At 45.3% G+C, this 23,912-nt stretch overlaps 1 protein-coding gene across 1 annotated transcript in view; it reads right to left on the bottom strand.

Annotated features, from left to right (window-relative positions):
- MEX3C (mex-3 RNA binding family member C) overlaps positions 1-23,665 on the bottom strand; it is a 48,143-nt gene extending 24,478 nt beyond the window's left edge. The window contains exon 1 of the mRNA XM_061614625.1: positions 22,177-23,665. Within this exon, the coding sequence (XP_061470609.1) occupies positions 22,177-23,650 (1,474 nt within the window). The 5' untranslated portion in view covers positions 23,651-23,665. The remainder of the gene's footprint in view (positions 1-22,176) is intronic.
- Between the last annotated feature and the right edge of the window lie 247 nt (positions 23,666-23,912).

Below are 23,912 nucleotides of genomic sequence, written 5' to 3' on the forward strand. Positions count from 1 at the left end.
ATTAGCTCCCTGTAAGACTGCATTGCCCTGGAGTAGGTTTACAAGCAGCCAACACATGGCAAATGCCTAATGGTGGGGGTACTAAGAATATAGGCTGAACCCTTCCCTGTGACAAGAAAAAAAGCACCAATAACCAAAGCAAGTGTGGAATTGTTGGCAGCTTACCGCAGTATTGCCAGCACCGTTACCAACAAATGGCTAGAACCAATACCACACCTAGTGCTTCCAAGGCCATACATCTTTGAAAAAGAAGCACCAGCGAGACTCGCCCTTAATATTTCCCAATGAATAGGCCCAGTCCTGGTTTTAGCATTATCCCCTTTGCTTGGCTCTGCTGACAGCTTCACAGTTCAAGTTATCTTATATAAGGACACAACTATCTGTTCCACACTGGCGCTTTGCGATGCCATTTTCCTAAGAAGAGGGGAGGGAACAATTCCCAAGAAACGTCTTGCAGCTATCCTCATATACTGCTGCACAAAACAAGCCTGTGCTTGTCTCTGCACAGCATGTTTGTCAAGTAACTAATATTAGCACTTCCAAGTTGAAATGCATACGGTTATAGATGATGTTACTGGGAAGCCGCACATAAGGAAATAATGACAAGACAGAGTAGAAGACTGTATGTACATTTCTTAAGTAGCTAACAATCCCTGAGTCCTCCCTCTCACTGCAGGCTGCTGAAGACAAAGCACAAAGTTCCAAATTAAGCCAATTTAGAGGAAGCACAAAAAAAGAAGCACAGCCTTATGAAAAAAGACATAGCAATTATAGGACTGGATCCCGAGACAGATCAATAGAATTCCACTCACGTAGCAGGCACTTATCCACACTACAATCCCAGGAATCCCTGAAAAGCCACCTCTGAAGGTTGAGGGACCTGCTGGAATGGTGTATGATTGAGTATTGGGGGGAGGGGCTGTAACAGATAAACACGACTGTCTTGTGCAAGTGTTTTTCTGCTTGTGCAAGACATCTCTGGTTCCAATCTCCTGTAATTCCTCTGAACTGGCACTGAAATTGACAGGTGGAGCAGATACTTTGTAAGCAGGAGGTCCTTGGTTCAGATCATGGCACCTTCAGCTACAGAAAGTTAGGTAGCATAGTTTCCAGAAGCCAGCTGCCTGAGGCCGGGAGAACCATTGCCAATTTCAATAGATAATACTAGGCTGGATGGACCAGTCCCTTGTATCCTTACTCCCCAAATGGAACTTTCACTATTTTGTGCAGAAGCCAAGTTCAATTAGTTTCAACTAGTCTTACAGTGAGTATATTATAATCACAGGAGCCCTGAACTCGATCAACCTTCACCTTTTTTTAAAAAAAAAATGTTTTTAGCGTTTTTTTGTTTTAATGTATTTTAAGGTCTGTTTTTATGATGTCTTAAAGTGTTCTTAGCGCTTCTGTTTGCCGCCCTGGGCTCCTGCTGGGAGAAAGGGCGGGATATAAATCAAATAATAAAATAAATAAAACCTTAATTACACAAAATAGGGTGGAGTACTTATTCAGTGATAATTGTAACTGCTCTTCAAGACTTTGACTTACAGAGAAATCCAACTCAGGGGAAGCCAGTGCAAGTTGTGCTGGAGCAACAGAAGCCAGCATAAAGCCAAACAGCTGTTAGTCTAGCTTTTAGAACACTGACAGTTGGTTCTTACTGAGCATGCCTGTGCTATCATAGACTCCAAAGTTAATTTTCTTAAATTAATTAAAAATCAGCCATGCATATTTTTAAACTTTTAAACGGTAGAAGATGAAGGTCAGAGTATGGGGCAAGGTCAGTAACAGGATTGCAAGTACTCTGTAAACACAGCTGATTTTTAATTAATTTCAAGGAGACCACTAACAGAAAAAAGTCCAAAAAACGTCCGATTCTCTCTGAGTGTTTTGTGTGTCACCATGAAAACCTAGAGGGTTGTTAAGCAAGCATTCTGAGTTCAGGACTATACGTTTGGTAAGATTTGTTTTGAAATAAGCTTATAGGAAGCAGCAGGATGGCATGGGGGGTATTTTCAATCTAACATGGTAGAATGTGAAAAATCCATGCTGTCTAAAGTATAACAGCCACTCTTGTGGCAGCATAATAGTGCAGTTAATGTACTATTCATTCTCCCTTCAAGATATTTTTAATAACATTGAAGTGGGGTATTGCTGGGCATGATAGCTTACTGTATTTAGGGAAAGCAAATAACATAATTATTTAGGTTTTTAAATTATTATTACATGTAATAGTGGCTTGTTACCCAAAGGTCTCCAAGTGCCTTACAACATTCTTAAAAGACAAAATAAATATATCATACCCTAAAACAAAAATAAAACCATCCCCACCCCCATACAGCCATAGAAATCTTTGGCAGCACACCAATACAAACACCGTCATCTTAATCTATCAAACCCCTTGGGAAAAATGTCTTTAGTTGGCACTGAATAGATGTCAATGAAGGTACCAGGTGGACCTCACTGGGGAGTGTATTCCACAGATGGGGAGCCACAACCGAAAAGGCCCTCTTCCTTGTCACCACTCTCCAAGTCTCCCTCACAGGGGAAACCTGGAGAAGGGCCTCAGAAGATCTAAGGGTCCAGGTAGGTTTATTTTGGGAGAAGTGTTCCAAAAGATATTGGGGACCTGAGCCATAAAGAACTTTATAGGTCAAAACTAGCACTTTGAATTGAGCTTGGAAGTGTACAGGCACTCAGTGTAACTGGAACAGAATTGATGTTATATGATCTATTCGCCTTGAACACATCAACAATTGGGCAGCTGCATTTCGCAGTAATTGAAGCTTCCAAACTGTTTTCAAAGGCAGCCCCACATAAAGCACACTGCAACAATTCAGCCTCGAGGCTACCAAAGCATACATTACTGTAGTCAGATTATCCCCATCCAGATAGTCACAGTTGGGCCACCAGTGTAAACTGATGGAAGGCACTCCATGCCACTGAGACCACCTGTGCCTCAAGTAACAGCAATGAATCCAGAAGAACCCCCAAACTACGAACCCCCTCCTTCAGATGGAGTGTGAGCCCAGCTAGAGCAGACTGCACATCACTTGGCTGATCAGAGGAACCAACCACCAACAGCATCTCAGTCTTGTCTAGATTCAGCTTCGCCTTACTGGCCCTTATCCAGTCCATTATCGCAACCAAGCTCTGATTCAACACATCCACTGCCTCATCTGTAGAAGATGAAAAGGAGAAACCGAGCTGCGTGTCATCAGCATACTGATGAAAATGCTCTCCAAAACTCTGTATGACCACAATCTGTGGTTTCATGTAGATGTTAAACAACATGGGGGACAGAACTGACCCCAGGACCCCTTACTGTAGAACCTATGGAGCCATGTCATGCTTCCCAAGAATCACCTTCTGGAGCCGGCTGTCCAAGTAGAAATGGAACCACTGTAATGTAATTCTCCTAACACCCAACTAAAGACAGTGGCCCCAGAAGGATACCATGGTTGATGGTACTGAAATCCGCTGAAAGATCACGAGGATCAACAGAATCACACTGCCCCTGTCTCTCTCCTGACACAGGTCATTGTACAGGGAGACCATGGCAGTTTCCATACCAAACCGAGGCCTGAATCAGATTGAAATGCATGTAGAAAATTGTCTCCTCCAAAAGTAACTGGATCTGGTTGGCAACCACCCTCTCAAGAACTTTGCCCAGAAAGGGGAGATTTGCCACTGGTCTAAAATGTTTAGGATCTTTCTAAAGGGAAGGAAAATGGAATGTTCTTCAGGAGTTTAGCAGTTTAAAAGTCACAGGACAATGGTAGAGATGAATTAACCACAGTTTACAGATTAGATGTGTGTCACATTATTGTATACCCCCTTCTTCATCCACCCACTTCCAGGACGGATAAAAATTCATTATTTTTAAAGTAGATTTTAAACGTTTCAGCTATCATAAGTTTCTCTTTGTAAAAAATAACTGGTTTAAATGAAATCTCAACTTAATGCAAACATATAATTTCTTAACACTCAACTTATGTCCCTCTAATGAACTTTTGATGAAAGGCTACTTTTCTTTGAAAAGTACGAGGAAAATATCTTCAGCAGTTATCATTGCAGCACAATAGTTTGTGTACTCATATGATGTCTTGATAGTAGAAGGAAGGGACTAGCAAGTAATCAGAGGCACTAGAATCCAGTTGATGCCATCCTGTATCTCACCAGGATCTTTCAATGACCCCTTTTGGATTATCTTATACATCTATTTTATGCCAAACTACTCATGCGCTGCAACTGAAAGCATTAAGATTTATGCTCTCCCTAACAAACAATATAAATCATTTCCATCTTACAGAAAACACTATTTTGCTCAGTTGTAACTACCATTCCTTGCTTCTGAAAAGTTGTCAACACTTGTTACATACAGACCAGTCTTGAGGGTGCTGTGCTGGTGGGATGCAAATGCTCTTCCACTGCCAAGGACCCTTGGGGAAAGAGGGTTCCTAGTGGTGGTGCCCACCCCCGGAGCTTTGGGCAGTGCAGCCTATTTCCCACTATGTAGAACCAATGGAGACTTTTGATGTCTCCCATGATCTCTGGCTGCAAGGAAATGCTTCACGCACCCACCAGAGTTTCCTTTCTTGAGCGGGTGAGATGTCATTGGGATGTGGATAGGAGGTCCAAATCAGACTGGCTTGGAAATTTCTGAGCCAATCCAAGGGGGCTATGGGGGATGTGCCGATTTGTATTTGTCTATTAGCAGACATAATTCCACAGCACACAAAGCTCAGAGCTATCATCTTGCTTGCCAGAGCTGGGGATGGGAGAGGGGCACAGAAGAGCACTAATGTAAATAAATAAATAAAATAAATAAATAATAAAATCTCTCCTCACAAAGGCTCAAAAGCTCCTTTTTATTTGTGAGTACTGCTGAGTGTTTTGAACACTACCTTGACATTGAGGACCGTTTTTAAACAAATTTCTTCTTTATAAATAAATAAATGCAGAAATAACCCTGAAATACTAATCTAATACAGATGGAAAAACCTTTTCTAAAAGCAATATTCATCAAGTCTATCTCTAATATCAAGATTTTTCAATGGCTGACTGATATATTTTCACTTTCAAAAGGAAGCCACAACAACTGAAGTAAGACAAGTGCAGGGAGCATTGAGGGTATGCAGGGGAATGGCTGGAGAATTTCTTAAGAATGTAAGGGAACAGTAAAAGTCTGGTAAGTTATTTATGAAATACATTTAAATTTTACCACTATATCTTAAAACAAGATTTTTTGGCATCAGAGGAAGTGTTTCAGCATTTTTAAAAATAAAGCATGCCCAAATAAACTTCACAACTTGCTGTCACATTACAGTCACAACCACTCTGCACAGAAAGGGCACCGACTGCCATTAGTCATTAAGGTTAGTCCTGGACATACTGAAGGCTTATAAACAAAGCCTAGATGACTGTGATTGGATCACTTGACCTTTGTCTCTTAGAAGAACTGTGGAAACTCAGCTTTCATTAAAATAAGCTGAACAAAAATATTACACAGAGAAGTGCTCTGAGTCCTCACAACTGTCAAGCAAAACTAGAATCATGTGCAGACAGTGCCTGCCAAAAGGCTCTGAAACCAGAGAGCATGTGAGCAGGAATCACTGGCAGAACCTCCTGAATCAGCAGAATTTCCTTGCCACACCACAGCCTCAAGCCCGTCTCCTTGTCCCAGAATTTACTACCTCCCTCTACCATGTTTAAAGGCTAAAAACTGTTTTTTAAGATTAATATTATATATATATATATATATATATTATAATGACTGGAAAACTCATTTTAATTTTATTGATAAATTTGTACCCCCCCCCTCCATAAAAGCTCAGAATACATAGGCTATCTCATGTTTGCATCTGTATTGGTATTATTATTTAAGACGTTTGTTTGAGATGTTTTTTACAATGGTTTTAGTGTTTTATCATTTGGTTTCAGCCCTGGGCTGCCTTTAGGAGGAAGGGTGGGATATATATTTAATTAATAATCTTTTTGTTGTATCCTTAACAATGACACTGTAGGGTAGATTAGGCCCTAAATTACCCTGTGAGATTCATGGTTGGATGGGGATTTCAATCTCCGCCTGCCAAATTCAAGTTCAACATACTTTCTAATGCTGATACCTCTTTACCCTGGGGTATGTTTTCAGGATTCAGCCTATAAATTCCTTTGATTGTATTTTGTTTTAACTTTTTAATAATGAATTTTAAATTACTGTAACCTTCTCTGGGACTTGGTGGTGAAAGGCAAGTAATAAATGTAATCCTCCTCCAAATAAAGTACCACAGCTCTCTTCCCCTCCCCCCCCGCACCAATTTGGGCATACGACACAGAAAAACACAGAAAACGTAAAGGGCTGCCCAACCTCACACTCCTTGTTTATTCTGCAAATAAGATATCATGGAAAAAGGGTTTCATTATATCAGCGCCTCTCAAATACTTTGAAGTGGGATCTACTTGAAAAACACTTAAATCAACCTTCTGGGACCTATTTGTAAATTAACTCCACCTTTTGAGCCTTACTTTCCCTCTCTAGAACAGAAAATGCAAGAATGTTGTATCAATAGTTAATGCTGACTTATACACATACATAATATACATACACACACACATATAATCAGGGCTGTGGAGTAGGAGTCGTAAGCAATTTTGGGTGGAGTCGGAGTCGGAAGAAATGTACCAACTCCGACTTCAAAATATATTTTGATTGACAATTTTAAAAAAATACAAATTCAAAATGTCAAAGAAGCTTCCCATGAAGTCAGCTGTAGTTGAGCATTTCACCATAACTCAAGATGGAAAACATTTTGTGTGTCAGTGTATGATACAGGACCCAGATGAAGACAAATGCTGTGATGCCAAGACCAGTGCATATTCAGGCAGCGATAAAAATGCTCCTATGAGAGCTTCCAATTTAAAAAGACATTTACAGCCTTTTCCAGGGCTGTGGAGTTGGAAGCAATTTTGGATGGAGTCGGACAGTAGAAAAATAGAGGAGTCGGAGTTGGAGTCGAAGGTTTGGCGTACCGACTCCACAGCCCTGCATATAATCTTTAAAGACAGAATGTACTAGAATCTAAGAATGAGATGCACACTCCATATCCATAGAAAATGTAGATAACGTTGAGCTAGATGGACCAATATTCTGTCTTGGTGTAAGGCATTTCTGTGTTCCTATTGTAGCTCATGAATACATTCCATTTTGTGCCTGCAAAGTGTGAGAGTTGGAAGATCTTATCATTTCATACTTTTTCTATTTGTGACTATATGTTGAGCTCTATATACTCTCCCCCCGCCCCGCCCTTTGAAATCAATTTTAAAAGGAAAAGGGCACAAATGAGTGGACAGAAAAGGAAAGCCAGAGGAGACACAGATGTGCATAATAAATGGCAAATACATTATTAATTACATCTAAATCCCACTATTCTTCCAAGGATGGCATAGTTTACCTTCACAACCATCACAGAGAGTAGGTTAGGCTGAGAGTGTGACCTCCCAAGGCTCTTCACTGAGGTTTTTCACTGAAGCCTGATCCAAGCCTGCGCTATCCATTACACCACATAACTTTTCACAAGCTGGTTGTTAAGACCCTTGTACAGAGAAATGCATGAAAAGGTCTAAGCACACAACATGGGCCTTTCTCCCCTCTGACTTTCTCAACCTGCTCAAGAAAATTGTGTTGTTTACAAATGCACTCCAGTACTACTTATTAACTGTATTTATTACTGCCTTTTTCATGGGAAATGACCCAAACAGACTTACAAAATGATACATTTTATTATTACTCCCAATGCATTGTAAAAACTCTTCATCACAACTGAAGCCATTTCTTATCTCCCGAAGGGGGAGGTCTCCACCACTGCAAAGATAACGAAATTCCTTTATATTTGGGGAAGGGTACAACTCAGTGATACAGCATCTGTTTCGAAAGCAGAAGGTCTCTCGTTTAATCTCCGGTAGTAGAAGTGGAAGAGACCCCAGCCTGAAATCCTGGAGAGCTGCTGCCAGTCAATGTAGACAATACTGAGGTAGATGAACCAATGGTCTGAGTCAGTAGAAAGCACCTACCTATGCTCCTCATTCAGGAGTTAAGATCTGACTACTGCCTCTGCCACTGAAAATGTTAGTGTTTGTTTATTTAGAAATTAAGCCTATTTCATTCAGCACTTTTAGAGGTGCTTCGTATTCTTTTACTTTGCATAATAAAGTCAACCTTCATATTCTTATTGCAAAGAGGTTTGGCATTCTCAAGATTCCAAGCAAACCTCACTTGGGGTTTGCTTGGCCCTCTCCTTTGGAGGTTGGCCACTGTTGAGAACAGGATGCTGGACTAGATAGGCCACTGGCCTGATCCAGCAGGCTCTTCTTATGTTGTTATGAAGTGATAAGACTAGTTTTTTGATGCCACCACCTGCAGTAGGTGCGGGCAACCACCAAGTTTGGGATGCAGGAAAACCAAGCCAACCAGCAGCAGCCACTAATTTATTTTCAAGGTAGGTCACTGCAGCTTGTTCCTGCCCTGAACACTCTGCCCGCTGTACATCATGCATAACTCTGCCATTGCAGGAAGAAGAGGGGAGAGGGCTTTTCGTGAAGCAAAAAGAAGCAAGGCTGCAAGGAAAGGCTGTTTTCCCTTTTCCTTCCTGGCAGCCAGCCTGCCTGCCGTTCTTGGCTGCTGCTTCGCTGCCACCTCCTTTTAAAAATTATTATTTGAGAGGCTGCCCAGATGGAGCCAAGGAGCAGTGAAGATGTTCAGGACTTGCTCACTCCTCATCTCTGGGGCTAAATGTGTGGGCCAGCATTCCCCCTTTCTTCCACCTACAACCCCCCAATCTCTCTCTCCAAGACGCTGCGGCAGTTGAGGGCTTCCTCCTCCCATGTGCCTCAATGCATGCACGCTTGCAGATGCTTGCACGAGAGGCAGGTTTGTGTATGTTTGTGCGCTGATCTGTCTTCTGTTCTGCTCTCATTCCCCAAGTGCACACTAACCAAGTCATCAGTTCCGATGATCATCCCAAGGCCTAAAAGCACTCACCCCCCTCCTTAACCTATCCACCCCCTTTGCCTTCACAATGTAGCGTCCCCACCAAGACCACATTGCTGCTTCTTGATTATTATTATTACTTTTAAAAACCTCAGCAGGTTGGCTGAGGCTGGGGTCCACATACTGCAGCTGAAATGTTTATTTAATTAATTATTACTGCATTTATATCCCACCTTTCCTCCAAGTTGCTTAAGGTGGTGTACATGGTTCCTCCACACTTTCCACAGACCCTGTGAGATAGGTCAGGCTGAGAGACTGTGTCTGGTCACCGAGTGGGCTTCATGGCTGGATGGGGATTTGAACCTGGATCTTACTCCAACATTGGAACCCACTGGTGTTGGGAGACAGGACTGTACATCTTCAGACTGGGGGGGGAGGGGTATACCAATTTGATTGGACCTTTGCATGAAGAAAAGAAAGCAACACCTCCCTGTCTGCAGGGAGCTTTTAATGGAAAGGGATATTTGGAGATGTGCTTTTGCCACGCACCATGAATTTCAATTGTAATTTTGAAAAAAAAATTCTGAGCTTACAAAGGGGGTCCAGTACTCATAAAGGTTGAGAAGCACTGGTCTGGAACAATAAATTCTGACCATAGCCAAAGCAAGCCTGGCTCATAGGCCTATGCTCAGCTGGACTGCTTGTAGAAAGTACAATGCAGTTTTTTCAGTTTTAATTCTAATGCTGATGGTCTCCCTGATAATTTTGGTGCTGCAACCAAAATAAGCTTTAAACACAACCAGCTGCCATGACAACCATGGGGCTGTCTCTAATATCATCTGGACCAATGCATGTGGCAGGACATACATTTGATCTTGTGTTTTGTTCAGGACAAGAAGAGGGTGATCTGAGAGTGGAGGGGTTCTTAATAACTCCATGGTCATGGACAGATCACCACCTGACAAGGTTTAGACTTTGTGCCCTCTGCAACCTTCGCAGTGGTGAAGGGCTGATTACGATGGTCCGCTCCCGGAGACTCATGGATCCGGATGGTTTCCTGAATGCTCTAGGGGATGTTCCCAAGATGGCTGGTGATACTGCCGAACCACTGGTCAATCTCTGGAATATGGATGTGACCCATGAAGTGGACACAGTATTGCTCCAAAGCACCCTCTCTCACCAGGGAAGGCCAGTAATACACTTTGGTTTACCTGAACCTTTGGCCTGATGAAACGGCAGGGATGACAGCTACCGACGATGGAGAAAAACTCAATCTGCTTCTGACCTAACACAGGCTAGAGCTCATTTTCGAGCCTATCATATGATGGTGATGGCAGCAAAGAAAGTTTACTTTTCTACCACCATTGCGTTTTCTACCACCATTGCGTTGCTCAGCGTTGTCTGGCAATGCTTTTCTGGGTGGTCCAGGGTCTGTGGCCCTACATTAGACTCTGAGCCCTCAGTCACTCGTTGTGACATGTTTGCAAGGCACTTTGCAGATAAAACTGCCTGCATTCGGACTGACTTGGACTCCTCATTAATTACAGTTGTGCCAGATGTCCCCAAGGCTTCCTCTGGTCATTTTTCTATGGATATTTTTCAGCTTGTAAAGCCTGAGGATGTGGACAGGACTCTGGGAGAAATGAGGGCCACAAGTTGTTCTCTTGACCCTTACCCATCCTCGTTAATCAAATCTGCCACACGGGAGTGGCTGACTGGTTGGCATGTTTAATTAACACCTCCCTAAGGGAAGGTTCTATGCCAACATTGTTGAAAGAGGCTGTGATAAAACCTTTATTAAAGAAGCCTTCGTTAGATCCTGCAGATCTTAACAACTTCCGCCCAGTCTCCATTCTCCCCTTTTTGGGCAAGGTGATTGAGAGGGTAGTGGCTGTTCAGCTCCAAGTTTTCCTGGATGAATCGGACTATCTAGACCCTTTTCAATCATGCTTCAGGCCTGGTCATGGGACAGAGACTGCCTTGGTCACCCTGCTTGATGACCTACACCAGGCATCAGACAGGGGGAGTGTATTCCTCTTGGAGGCCTTCGATATCATTGACCATGGTATCCTTCTCAGACGTCTATCTGGGATGGGATTGGGAGGCACTGTTTTATGATGGCTCCATTCCTACCTGACAGACAGGACACAGAAAGTGATGCTGGGAGACTACTGCTTGACCCCCTGGCCATTGGCCTATGGGGTATTGCTGGGTTCCATTTTGTCTCCTATGCTCTTTAATATTTATATGAAACAGCTGGGATAGGTCATTCAGAGATTTGGAGTACAAGGCCATCAATATGCTGATGACACTCAACCCTTATCTCTCCCTACCACCTGATTGCAGGGAGGCAGGCTGATCCTAAACCGGTGCCTGGATGCTGTGAACTGATGGATGTGGGCTAACAAACTGAAACTTAATCCCGACAAGACGGAAGTGCTGCTGGTCAAGGGGGAAAATGCACCAGGGATAGGGTTGCAACCTATTCTGGATGGGGTTGCACTCCCGTTGAAGGGCAGGTCCGCAGTCTGAGAGTCCTCCTGGATCCTGCCCTGCTGCTTGAATATCAGATAGCTGCGATAGCCAGGAGTGCTTTTGGCCAACTGGTCTACCAGCTGCGCCCGTTCCTGGAAGCAGCTGACTTGGACACAGTGACACATGCACTGGTGACATCGAGGCTTGATTACTGTAACGCACTCTATATGAAGCTGCCTTTGAAAATGGTTCAGAAATTACAGTTGGTTCAAAATGCAGCAGCCCTGGAGCGAGGTGCAGGGAGCATATCACCCCTATGCTTTATTGACTCCACTGGCTCCCAATTTGTTTCCGGGCCCAATTCAAAGTTCTGGTTCTGACATTTAAAGCCCTAAACGGCCTTGGACCAATGTACCGTATATTCCGGCGTATAAGACGACTGGGCGTATAAGACGACCCCCAACTTTTCCAGTTAAAATATAGAGTTTGGGATATACTCGCCCTGTCGTTTTATACATAAATGTGTGCAACTCAACTAAGGGAAAAATGCAGAAACAGAAAGTATTTCCCCCCTAAGCATAGAAGATAGGGTTTTATTTTTCCAAAGATACAGTTCAAGCAACTATTATATGTAAACGGACGAAGAAAGGGGGGAGAGATCAACAAAGAAACATAGCTATGCCGATGCCTTGCTTGCAAGGTAAATCCTGAGGTCAAGAGAGATGTGCAAGGCAATCCTAAACAAATTTATTAGAGAGTATCCCCACACACTGAACTTAATGGGACTTACTTCTGAGTAAACATGCATAAGATTGCACTGTCAAGGGCCTGCCTAATTCTCCCATTACAATCAAAAGGACATAAAAGTGGATTGTGCCCATATTTTAAGATTATGGGTGCAATCTGAGAATAATTTACCCCCATTTCTTAGTAGGAAAGGACGGGCGGGGGGAGGCTGCTGTCCTTCAGGCGTGCATAAAGGAGTAGTCCGGTACTATGTATCCAAGGTAGATCCCAGTAAATTCAGGGAGGTTTTCTCCTAGGTAAATGTCCTTAGGATAGCCGCGCGGGGGGAGGAGCAGCCTCGAGGACGAGCAAAGGGCGCCCTCGGGCGAGAGGACTACTCTGCGGCTGGCAGGAGGAGGAGGGAGGCGGGCTGCTGCTGCCGCCGCTCCCGCTCACTCCTCCAGTCTGGCGTCTTTCGGCAGCAGGATATGGACTGGGGGGGGCACAAAGAAAAGCGGAGCCTGGAAGCTGGCATCACTCTACACTTTCAGTGCCTCTGCGGCGAAAGACCCCGGAAGGAACGGAAGCTGGAAGCTGTTCTACCTTTCCCTCTGGGGAAGGAAGGCGCCGCTCGCCCCACCCCTCCTGGCTTGAAGCTCCTATTGGGTAGCCCGCTGCCCCGGAAGTGCTGGCCTGCGCTCGCCCTCGCTTCCGGAGAAGAGGGATGTCTGCAGAGTACGAGGCCGTCCAGCGGGGTCCTCTGCGCCTGAAGGGCGACGCCGGAGTGGCGCCCGCGGGGAAGCGGTAAGGGGCGCGCGGTGGAGCCCCGATGTTCTATCGGTGACGCTGAGACGCCGTCTAGATAGTCCTAGAAGGGAAACTTCCTGTATGCGGAGGCAGGAGTTCCTGATACTCTTGATGCATTTGTCTTCCTTTGAGTGGCAGGCGGGTGTTCAGCGTTTATAAACGCTCATTCGGTCTCTCTGGACCGCGACGCTCTCTCTGGACGGTGGCTGCGACTGCTTCCACTCCCGCTGCAGCTTTTTTTTTTACTTAATTTTCCCGCTCTTTTTCAGCACCCGGCGTATAAGACGACCCCCGACTTTGGAGAAGATTTTCCGGGGTTAAAAAGTCGTCTTATACGCCGGAAGATACGGTACCTGAGGGACCGCTTATGCCCATATGTACCTGCCCAGGAATTAAGATCATCTGCCTCTGGTCTCCTCTGCGTGCCTGAAATGAAAGATGTTAGACGTGACGGGCATGCAGGAGACAGCCTTTTCAGCTGTGGCCCCCAAGCTTTGGAATACCCTACCTCAAGAAGCCTGCTCTGCTCCCTCCCTGATGGTTTTCTGGAGGCTTCTGAAAACCATCTTGTTCCAGACAGCCTTTGGGAGGGACTGAAGATAGAGCCTGAACTGATTTTAGCCTTCTATTTTAATTTTACCTCTTTAGCCCCTTCAGTACCACTCCCCTATATATGTGTATGTGTGTATTGTATTTTAATTTATTTTAATGTTTTTGTGATCTTTACTGTGTACAATTTTATTATGTATGCGTTCGATTTTATTGTAAGCTGCCCTGAGTGCCCTATTATAGGGTAGAAGAGAGGGATAGAAATATTTTAAATAAATAAAATAAATTGTGTAACTGAGCCAGAAGCAAATCCTCAGGTGCAAATCCTTTGAATACACTGCTCAAATTGAAGGACTGTGTCCTTATGAGCACATTTTGATGCAAGCGCAAAACTGTATGCCATCTTTCTCCACTCTTTAATATGCAGAGTTCCAAAAGTTTGTACTCTCTGTCACTGCAAAGTAACAGTATGTCAAAAAGTGTAAGGTGCTTGATTGCAGATTACTGTATACAGTGCAATTCTCCTACCCCACACAGGTAAAGTTAATCAACGTATAAAAGGTGCAATCATATAGAGGCAGATCATTGTTCCACTTAGCTACATTACACGCACACATAATCCTAAACCATGATCTGTGCTAACAAATAGCAAGTTAACTCTAAGTTGTCCCATGGATGATCAAAGAAACAATGGTTTATTTCTCCAAAGTCTTGTTTATTTTCCAGCTGCTCTTGTCTTGTCCCTTTGCAGCCTGATAAGCATCTGTGGTTGGGAAGCCAAACAAACCATGGGTAAGGAAGGGTGCTAAGTTCACATTTAACACCAAGCCATAGTTAATCCTTTTCAACCCTACCAGAGATCCTTTTAACTAGAAAAGTTGTGGACTGAACTATGGAGTTGAGCATACAAAATCTGATCCATGGCCCCTTCCTAACCCATAACAAAGGGGATGGAGCTCTGCCTGGTAGGGTAGTTCAAGTTCTGACAGTGTGGTATGACCAATATCATACAATGTAAGCAAAGACTGTAACAAAATGCCCTTTCTGGACATATTTTTCACATGTTTAAGTGACACTATAAAAAGGTGTCTCTCTCCTCACTGACCAAACTACTGGGGAGTCCCTTATCCAAGGCTGTACTAAGTTAGCCTGGATCAACTATGCCTCTTATGGCAACCTTATCACTGACCATAGCCTGGCAATGCAGGTACGGTGCCACTAACAAAAATCCATTTAGCCCCTTGATTTTTAACAGCAAATTCTAACTCAGATTCCTAAACCTGGAAATCCCTTCCCACTGCCTGACCACTCCTCTTTCCTTCTCTGAAAATCTTGTAGAGGTCTCTCCCCTTCCCTTTTCCATTTGTTCCTTGTGTCCTTCTCAAACACTTCTTAATTTAGCCACTCTGCTTTCATGTTGCCATATATCTGACAAAATTTCTCCCTCCACCTCTTCTTGCAGTTTCAGATCTTCTTAGATTGTAAACCTGCAAGTAGGGCCTTACTGACTGTACAGTGCCCAGCACATTTTATGTTATTCCACCGTGGTGGCATCTACTGCTAAGCTAGTAGGGTGTACGCTTGAATACAGGACTCCCCAAACATCTCAGCAGGCCAGCTTCTGCTTTCTAGGTGTGAACAGCACAGCGTAATTTTGACAACTGTTAAATATGTACAGATGCGGTAATACTTTTTTGTTTATTCCTCTCCTCACTCCTTCAAAACCTTGACTCATGCCGTTCAGAGAAAACAATTCCTTTTTTTATTCTTGGAGTCACAAATCTATTTATGACATGATCCTTGCTATACTGACTCTATAGTGGCATCAGAAGCCAAATAGCAGGAACATGAAACACATAAAGTAACTGCAATCAACAATAGTTGGGGGAGAAGAAAGAGGAGGACTCTATTCTTATTATGCAAGTAACAATTTCTGAATCCTGTTTGAAGGCACCAAATCCCTGAGATCCGGTACTTCAGGGGATAAAATTCCACCTGAGGGGCATATCTCAAGTGTATACCACACTTAAGGACTGCAGCTTTTACAGCATTTTATTGCAGGTAGTTAACATAATCTGCATAACCAGCCTTCATGACAAGAGGCCAAGCTGCAGACCATGTAAATGTAAATGTACTGCCTTCAAGTCGATGCAGACTTATGATGACCCTATGAATAGGGTTTTCATGAGGGTGAGGGGCAATGACTGGCCCAAGGTCACCCAGTGAGCTTCATGGCTACGTGGGGACTCGAACCCTGGTCTCCCAGGTCATAGTCTAACACCTTAACCACTACACCACACTGGCTCTCAATACTGTGCTTATTTTATAGCAGCTCACTCCTCAGTGTGAAACGGTGGTTCAACTACTTGATATGGGTTTAAAAAGAAGACTGGGGAAACAATGTATTTATTTATTTATTATTTGATTTATATCCCACCCTTCCCCCTAGCAAGAGCCCAGCGCAGTAAAAAGCACCAAAACCACTTTGAAACAGCATAAAAACAGACTCTATAATGCATTAAAACAAAACATCTTTAAAAACATTTTTTAAAGCTTTCAAAACATCTTTTTTGAAAAAAGGTTAAAAACTTATTTTTTTTAAAAAAAAAAAGGTTTGAAAACATATTAGAAGCAATTCCAACACAAAGACTGGGACAAGGTCTCATCTTAAAAGGCTTGTTGAAAGAGGAAGATCTTCAACAGGTGCCGAAAAGATAACAGTGATGGCGCCTGTCTAATATTTATATTTACTTCAATGTGTTTTTTTATTTCATTTATATGCCATCTTTTTCTTTGAGGAGCTCAAAGCGGCATACATGGTTCTCCCCTTTCTCAATTAATTCCAACAACAATCTTGTGAGGTAATTAGGCTGAGAAGCAGTGACTGGCTCAAGGTTACCCAAATGAGCTTTATGGCTGAGTAGGGATTTGAACCCATGTCTTCCAGGTCCTAGTACAACCACTGCACCACACTGTTGCTACTTCTCTCCTTATTTCTTGGTAGACTCCACCATCAAGTATTTTACAAGCCACAGAGAGTATTACTTAAGTGCTACTGGATTAATAGAGCAATCCTATACATGTCTACTCAGATTTAAATTCCAATGATGAAACTGCATTGTAACTGCTCACTGGGGTATGTGTGAGGGCAGTGTAAACCGTAATTTTCTGCCCTTCCTTTGATACTTATGGTGAATTTTAGTTACACTTGCATTGGTAGTGGGGTAAATTATACCAACCTCTGTAGGCAGGACTAGAGAACGAAGGGAATTAGGATGTAATGCCATTTTGTTCATCCCTCTCTCCACCTGCAACACACCCATTCCCCATCCTGACATAGCCCTAATCTTTTTCTTTTTACATCTACATAACTTCCACCAGCTTAACTAGTGACGCCACTATGTTTCTTCTGCTTTTCTTTGTACAAAAGGTCCGTGCTTAATCATTTATTTTTCTCCTTTGGAAGTATAATTTCAGTCAGATCTTCTGCTTTCACGCAACATAGTAAGACTTTCAGGTGAGCTATAAATAAGAAGAGTAAATAGGGCACACGTTTGGGGGAAAAAAACCTTTTCATCATAAACAAGAAAATAAAACGTAGGCACCTGGGAAACTTGTATATGAGCTAGATAAGAAGGGATGGGACAACTATTTATTTAACATGTATTTTGTTAGAAGTAGGTTTCTTTAATTTTTAAAAAAAATCAGTTTAGTCAAGGCTTTTAGGAGATTACAACCATTTCCCTGTGTGATTTAAAGTAGAATTTCAGGGTAGTTCTACTATTTCCTCCTTTATGAATGACCAAAGGTTACAAAAACCATGGGCTCTACACCCCCAAATCCTGCCTATCACATGGAGAGGAGTGCAAGCATGTATACTCTCTCAACTCAGCCTCTGATGACCCTAGCTATGGGGATATCATGTTCAGATACAGTCTATATGCCTAAAATCCTATGTGGTGCAAGCTAAACCTACTGGGCAGATTTTGTCAAGAAATCAACCAGAAGATTTGGACCTACACACAGTGAATTTTATGTGCATAAGACCTGATACCCTTCATACACTGTTAAGACTGCAACACCCATTATTTCTTGCCACTGGCTGGGGCAGATGAGAGTTATCGTCTAGCAACATCTGGAGGACATTAAGTTGGAGAAGGATGGTGTATGGTAAGAGTGGGGGAACTGGATTTGGTCAGTAGGCTGGATCCTTGCTTCCCCAACCCCTGTGGGTCAAGTTAGACAGGTGGACAGACCTACCTACCTGTCAATCACCTGAGACTACAAGACCCGTTTTTGCATAGCACTGTGCATGGAATCCCTGATGACGGCTGATTATTGGGCTTTTGTGCACAAGGATATGCAAGCACCGACGATCAGTTGATTGATGGTGCCTGAAAACTTCCTTTCAGCCCCGCCACGTTTTTATCTGCCCACACCTAACATTATATATGATGTTAGGTGCAGGGCAGGTGGGTGCATCTTGGCCAAAATGGACTGCTGGGCCTGATTAGGCCCATGGGCAGGAGGTTCCCTGCCATGGGTATGAGATGTATTTGAATGCAGTTTTCCAAATGGACAGCTGAGGATGCTGGAGATGGGGTCAGTGGGCCAGGCAGGAGAGTGTAAGTGAGCTTGCACTTCCCTCCGCGTGGATAGGGTTGGGGAAAAAGAAGAATTCAATCTCTCCCACTGATGGTTATCCTAGAGCAGCCTTTCCCAACTAGTGGGCCACCAGATGTTGTTGGACCACAACTCCCATCAGCCTCAGCCAGCATTGCCAATGGTCAGGAAAGATGGGAATTGTGGTCCAACAACATCTGGTGGCCCACTAGTTGGGAAAGGCTGTCCTTGAATAAGTGCATCATGTGAATAATTTTTAGAAAGTAACCTAACCTGAAGTAGAATAGTAGAATATTTGAAAAAGTTAGCGAGTTAACTTTTAATAAGTAGTTAATAAGACTACAAGCTCTAACTGGATAATCAACTAATAAAACTCTAGTTGATGAATTGATGCTGGGCATTCTTATCAGTTATGATTAATTTTAATTAGTGGGGCTTTGCGTCACAAACTTTTTACTTTATGAAAGTTGTCTGGAGTGTTACTATAATGAAACAGAATGAACGGGATTGTTAATATTTTCTAATAATGAGTAACATATGTTAAATAATAAATATACTTCAGTATCACAAAATGACATGCATATTGAGATCTTGATAATGTGCAAATTAATCAAATAGATTAATCAATTTGGTCAATTAAAAAGCACAATGGTTATCTAAGAATAGTTTTTAAAAAACTACAGCCCAACTTTTGAAGTGTTTTTCGAACAGCTACATGCTGTAGTACTTTGCTCGGGTTAATGGAAATACTGGTATCAATGACCACACCATCAACAAGGAAGTGATCACTTGATTTTATGACATCACCAGCCATGTCCTTATCACAAAAGCACAATCTGAAAAGCAAGGTACCTGGTAGAAGCAACAGCAGGAAGCAGAAACTGGAGGACTTGAAGACCTTGGCCAGGCAAACATTAAGCAAAAGATGTATCCCCTTCTTAAATCTGCTCACTGTGAAACCCATAGCCTTTAATTTTTGGCCTGTTTCAGCACAAATGGAAGCATGTCAAATTAAGAGTCACAGTAGCATAACTTCGCTCATATGAGCAGTCCTTCACAAGCCAACTGTCTGCTAATAGAGGTAGTTACAAGCATGCTGGCAACAGCTGGCCTGAGATTAGCAAATTTCACCTTCAGTTATAATCAGAGATTGAGTTTTGCTTTTTAAAAAATATGTAACTTTTTTGGGGAAAGAGCTACTTAAAATTTATTGCAGCAAATAATATCACTTTTAAAGCCTATCCTTACATCTGCAAACCCAACTGTACCCTGCTTCAGCTCTTTATTTATGCTTCACAGGTCATATCAGCCTGGTGCTTTGTGGCGTCCTTGAACGAGCCTTCCCACCAACTTCAGGTTATTGTGTTCCCAGACAAAAAAGGACAGATGGAGGAATGACTGTGAAAAGAAGGAGGGGTGGCAGGAAGGCACCTCACAATTAACTCCACTGGCAAAGAATGAAAAAGGAAAAGATTGGCATTGATCCAACTGGGTTTTTTTGTGCTTTTACGAGAAGGAACAAGGGGAGGGAACAAGGAAAGTGCACCAAATATAATCAAGATGTTGCTTCTTAAAAAAGTGGGAAAGTGGCTGTCTCATCTTTACTTGCATTTTGCTTTACAGTGGTTCTCCGAGTTAACTTCCCACCAAACCCTCCGAGATTGCATTAGTTCAGCTTATACCAACCCTCTATAAACTAATTTCTTCTATTCCAGTAGATCTGTCACTCGGGTTCTCCCATCCCACACTTATTTTACCACTGAAAGGTCACAGGCCACTTTCTACAAAGGCTTTGTCTTGGTAGCCTGCAACAAAACAGCATCTTCTCAAGTGTATCAAGTATAGCAAACCACAACATAGCGTATAGTTAGATATATCAAATCCTTTGTTGAAAGGGCTCTCAGAATCTTAGCACTGAAATGGTCCTCATGCGGCAATAACAATCCTTTTACTGGGGTGGGAATCCTATCGAAGGCTATGCCATGGATCCTTACCTACACTAACAATGGCCCTACATTACATTAGTATCTTTACAAGAAAAATAGGACAGTGTACATGGGATTACCCTATTTCTTGTTTCACAACAAAGACTGAGCAGGTGACTAGCCCCTGAGTTTCATGATCTAACCTGTTACTCTAAGCACCAACACCACACCAGCAATAATGCTGGATGTGATGTCAAGAGGTCCTTTATTCTAGGCACTTGTCTAAGGAATTGAATTCACAAACTATCCCAATCCAATTCTTTCCTAACCTCCCACTGACTTGAATGATGGAGATTCTTACCACACCCCAGGCAGTCTCTTTCAGTGCTGTGTTAGGAAGAACCTTCTAAGTAAGCATAACAATCATCTTAAATCTCATCCCACAACACCCCCCCTCCCTCAAGCTCTCTTAGAATGAGATTTTGTGCAGAGTTCCATATGGGGCAAATAAATGTTTTCTCCCCAGTTCATCTTCTCCAAAATAATGCTTCTTGAAAGGTCTCTGATCCTACATCTTTCTCCCTATGCAGTATCACCATCCCCACTTAATGGAAGCAAACCTTCTTTCCAAGAGTCTTTTTTTGTAAACACCCCACAGGCCCTATACAGTTCTACCACACATAGAACTAATTTATTACTGTCTGTGAAAATTAAGTCACCAAAATCTGCTGAAGCTTTCTGTGCAACATGCCCAGGCTTGTCCAGAGGCCTCTTACATTTAGTGTTAAACACCTTGGACCTTTCCTTCCCAAACCAGTGCACACTGTTGTGCACCTTCTCTTTCTTTGTAGGACCCAAAGTACTAAAGGTCCTCCCCTCTATCTCTCTCAGGACATCATTTCTCCACCCACCCACTGATGTACCCTCAAGAATTCATTCACCAACCCTGCAATCAGGCAACGCACTGTCAGAATTCCAAAATCACCCCCCCCAATTTCTAGGTCCATCTTGATTACCTCCCTTTGGCAACCTTACATTCACCAAGAGATCTGGGGGCCCTGGCCTCCTACCCACCTGATTTCCCCCCTCACCTCTATCCCCAAGCCATCCTGGCAATCCCAAGCTCAGCCAGACTTCCTCCTACTTTGAATGCAACTTCCCAACCCGGGCCCCAGGCTCTCCTGATGCCATGCCTTCCCCTGCACTGTGGGGAAACCACTGCTGAAGATTTCACCCAGTTCCAACGTCCACACGGCATTTCATCAGATCCAGCCCCGTTGCCACCCTGTTACACTTACCCATTGCAGCTCAGCCTTATGCAAGTTCCTTCAGGAGCACATCTCTTTGTCTGCTCAATCAGCCTTACCCCCTAACGTTGTTGTTATGTGCTTTCAACTTATGGTGACCCTATGAATCAGCAACCTCCAAGAGCATCTGTCGTGAACCACCCTGTTCAGATCTTGTAAGTTCAGGTCTGTGGCTTCCTTTATGGAATGAATCATCTCTTGTTTGGCCTTCCTCTTTTTCTACTCCCTTCTGTTTTCCCCAACGTTATTGTCTTTTCTAGTGAACTATGTCTTCTCATTATGTGTCCAAAGTATGATAACCTCCGTTTCATCATTTCAGCTTCTAGTGATAGTTCTGGTTTAATTTGTTCTAACACCCAATTATTTGTCTTTTTTGCAGTCCAAGGTGTCCACGAAGCTCTCTTCTAACACCACATTTCAAATGAGTTGATTTTCCTCTTATCCACTTCTTTCAGTCCAACTTTTACATCCATCCACAGAGATCGGCAATACCATGGTCTGAATGATCCTGACTTTAGTGTTCAGTGATACACCCCCACGTTAACTACACACAAGAAGGCAGGGCAGGCTCAAGCCCCCCTCCCTCGGCAGAGGCTTCGGCAAACCCAAGTTAACTAGGTCCACTCCACCCCCACTTCTCTGGATTCTCACACGAACTTTACTGGGGGGCCCACTCCACAGTAGGCCCTCTCTGGGCGTGGTGTATTCTTCTCTTCCCGCCACCCCACCCTAGTGGCCTTCTTCCCTTCCCTCCACCCACCCGCGCCCCAATACTCACCCTGCCGGCCCACAATCTCGGCCACATGCTCGGAGCTGGGCACCGGGACACACTCGGTGGTGTTGACGCTCTTCCTCCTCAGCAGCGCCGCCTGCTCCCCGCTCAAGGCCGGCCCGGGGGGGATCCCGGCCGCCACCACGCCTTCTCCGCCTCCGCCGGGCGGCCCGTAGCCTTGGGAAAGCATCGCCGCCATCACGCTGTGGTGGACATCGTCGCCGGGCCCGTACAGCGCCCCGCCCAGGCCCGCCGCCTCCTGAGCCTCGAAGGCCGAGCCGGCGGAGAGAGGCGGCGGCGGCAGCAACACCGAGCCCAGCCCGGGGGGCAGCAGCGGGGGCGAGCCCGGCGACGACAGCAGCAGTAGCGAAGCCGGGCCGCCGCCGCCTCCTCCTCCTGCGGGCTCCAACAACAACAACTCCTCCTCGCCGCCTCCGCCGTCGCCGTCCTCCTCAGGCGGCTCCTCCAAGTCCAGCTCCAGGTCGCCGCCGCCTCCGTCCCCCTCGGGCGCCTCCGCCTCCTCGTCGTCTTCCTCCTCCTCCTCCTCCTGGAGGTCCCGTGAGGTGGGCGCCGCCTCACCCCCGCGCTCCCGGAGGCCCAAGCCAGCCAGGCGGTCCCTCAGCAGCAGCGTGTCCGGCAGGGAAGGAGAAGGCGGCGGCAGCGTCTGATGGTGATGAGGCATCAGCGTCGTCGAGTGGTGGTGGTGGTGATACTGAAGGAGTAGGCCCGGCGGCGGCCTTGGCGGCGGCGGCAGCAGCACCGCCAGCTGGGGCGGCTCCTCCTGGGGCGACGGCGAGGCGCTGCCGCTCGGCATGGCCGGCAAAGGAGGCTCGACTAGGCCGGCGGCGGCAGGAGGAAGAGGAGGCGGCGGCGAAGAAGAAGTAAAAGGGGGCGGCGACGCCGGCCCAGGCGATGCGCTCTGGCTACTCGGCCCTTGGCAACATGCTGCTGCTGGCTCTCCTGCGGCAGCGATGACGAGAACGGCCTCCTCTTCTTCTTCCTCCTCCGCCGCCGCCTCTTCCTCCTCTTGCGGGGCTTGAGGTGAGGCGGCAGCGGCCTGGGCGCTGCTGCTAGCGGTGGTGGTGCCGCCGCCACGGCCCCCACCCGGCTCAGCACTTCTTTTGTTCCATGGCTGCTTCCCTCCGCCGGCTCCAGCAGCAGCAGCGGCGGCCGCAGGCGGCGGCAGCGGCGGCCCAGGCAGCTCCAGCCCCGCCCCGCGCCGCTCCCCCAGTCGGGCGATTGGGTGGCGGCCGTGCAGTAGCAGCAACAGCCGGCGCTTGGGGAGGGCTCGGAGGAGGAGGAGGCGGTGGCAGGAGGAGGAGGAGACAGAGACGGAAGCGGCGCCGGCCGCGCCTGGATGGGGAAGGGGGACGGAGGGAAGGCGGCGCAGGGCGAGGAGCGGCGGCGATGTTTGTCGAGGGGGCGGCGGCGGCGCCTCCGCCTCCTCTTTCTTCTCCCCTCTGGTCTCCTCAGGCACCATCCACACGCGCGCACCCGCCTCACTCCAGCCCAATCTCGGCAGCGGGGAGGGCGGCCCAGGATTGTTGGGTTGGCCTGGCGGGTATTGTGACGGGGCAGGCCGGGAGTGAGTGAGGGGAAAGGAAGGGAAACACACACACAAGCGGCGGCGGGAGGGCGTCGAGGGTGAACGGAGGCCTGGCCTTGCCCTCGGTCGGTTCCCCAAGCCACGTCGGATTGGGTCAGGGGAAAGGCTGGGTGCGGACAGAGACCGGGAAGGCACA

The sequence above is a fragment of the Rhineura floridana genome, chromosome 1 (genome assembly GCF_030035675.1).
Source record: "Rhineura floridana isolate rRhiFlo1 chromosome 1, rRhiFlo1.hap2, whole genome shotgun sequence".
NCBI classification, from domain to species: domain Eukaryota; kingdom Metazoa; phylum Chordata; class Lepidosauria; order Squamata; family Rhineuridae; genus Rhineura; species Rhineura floridana.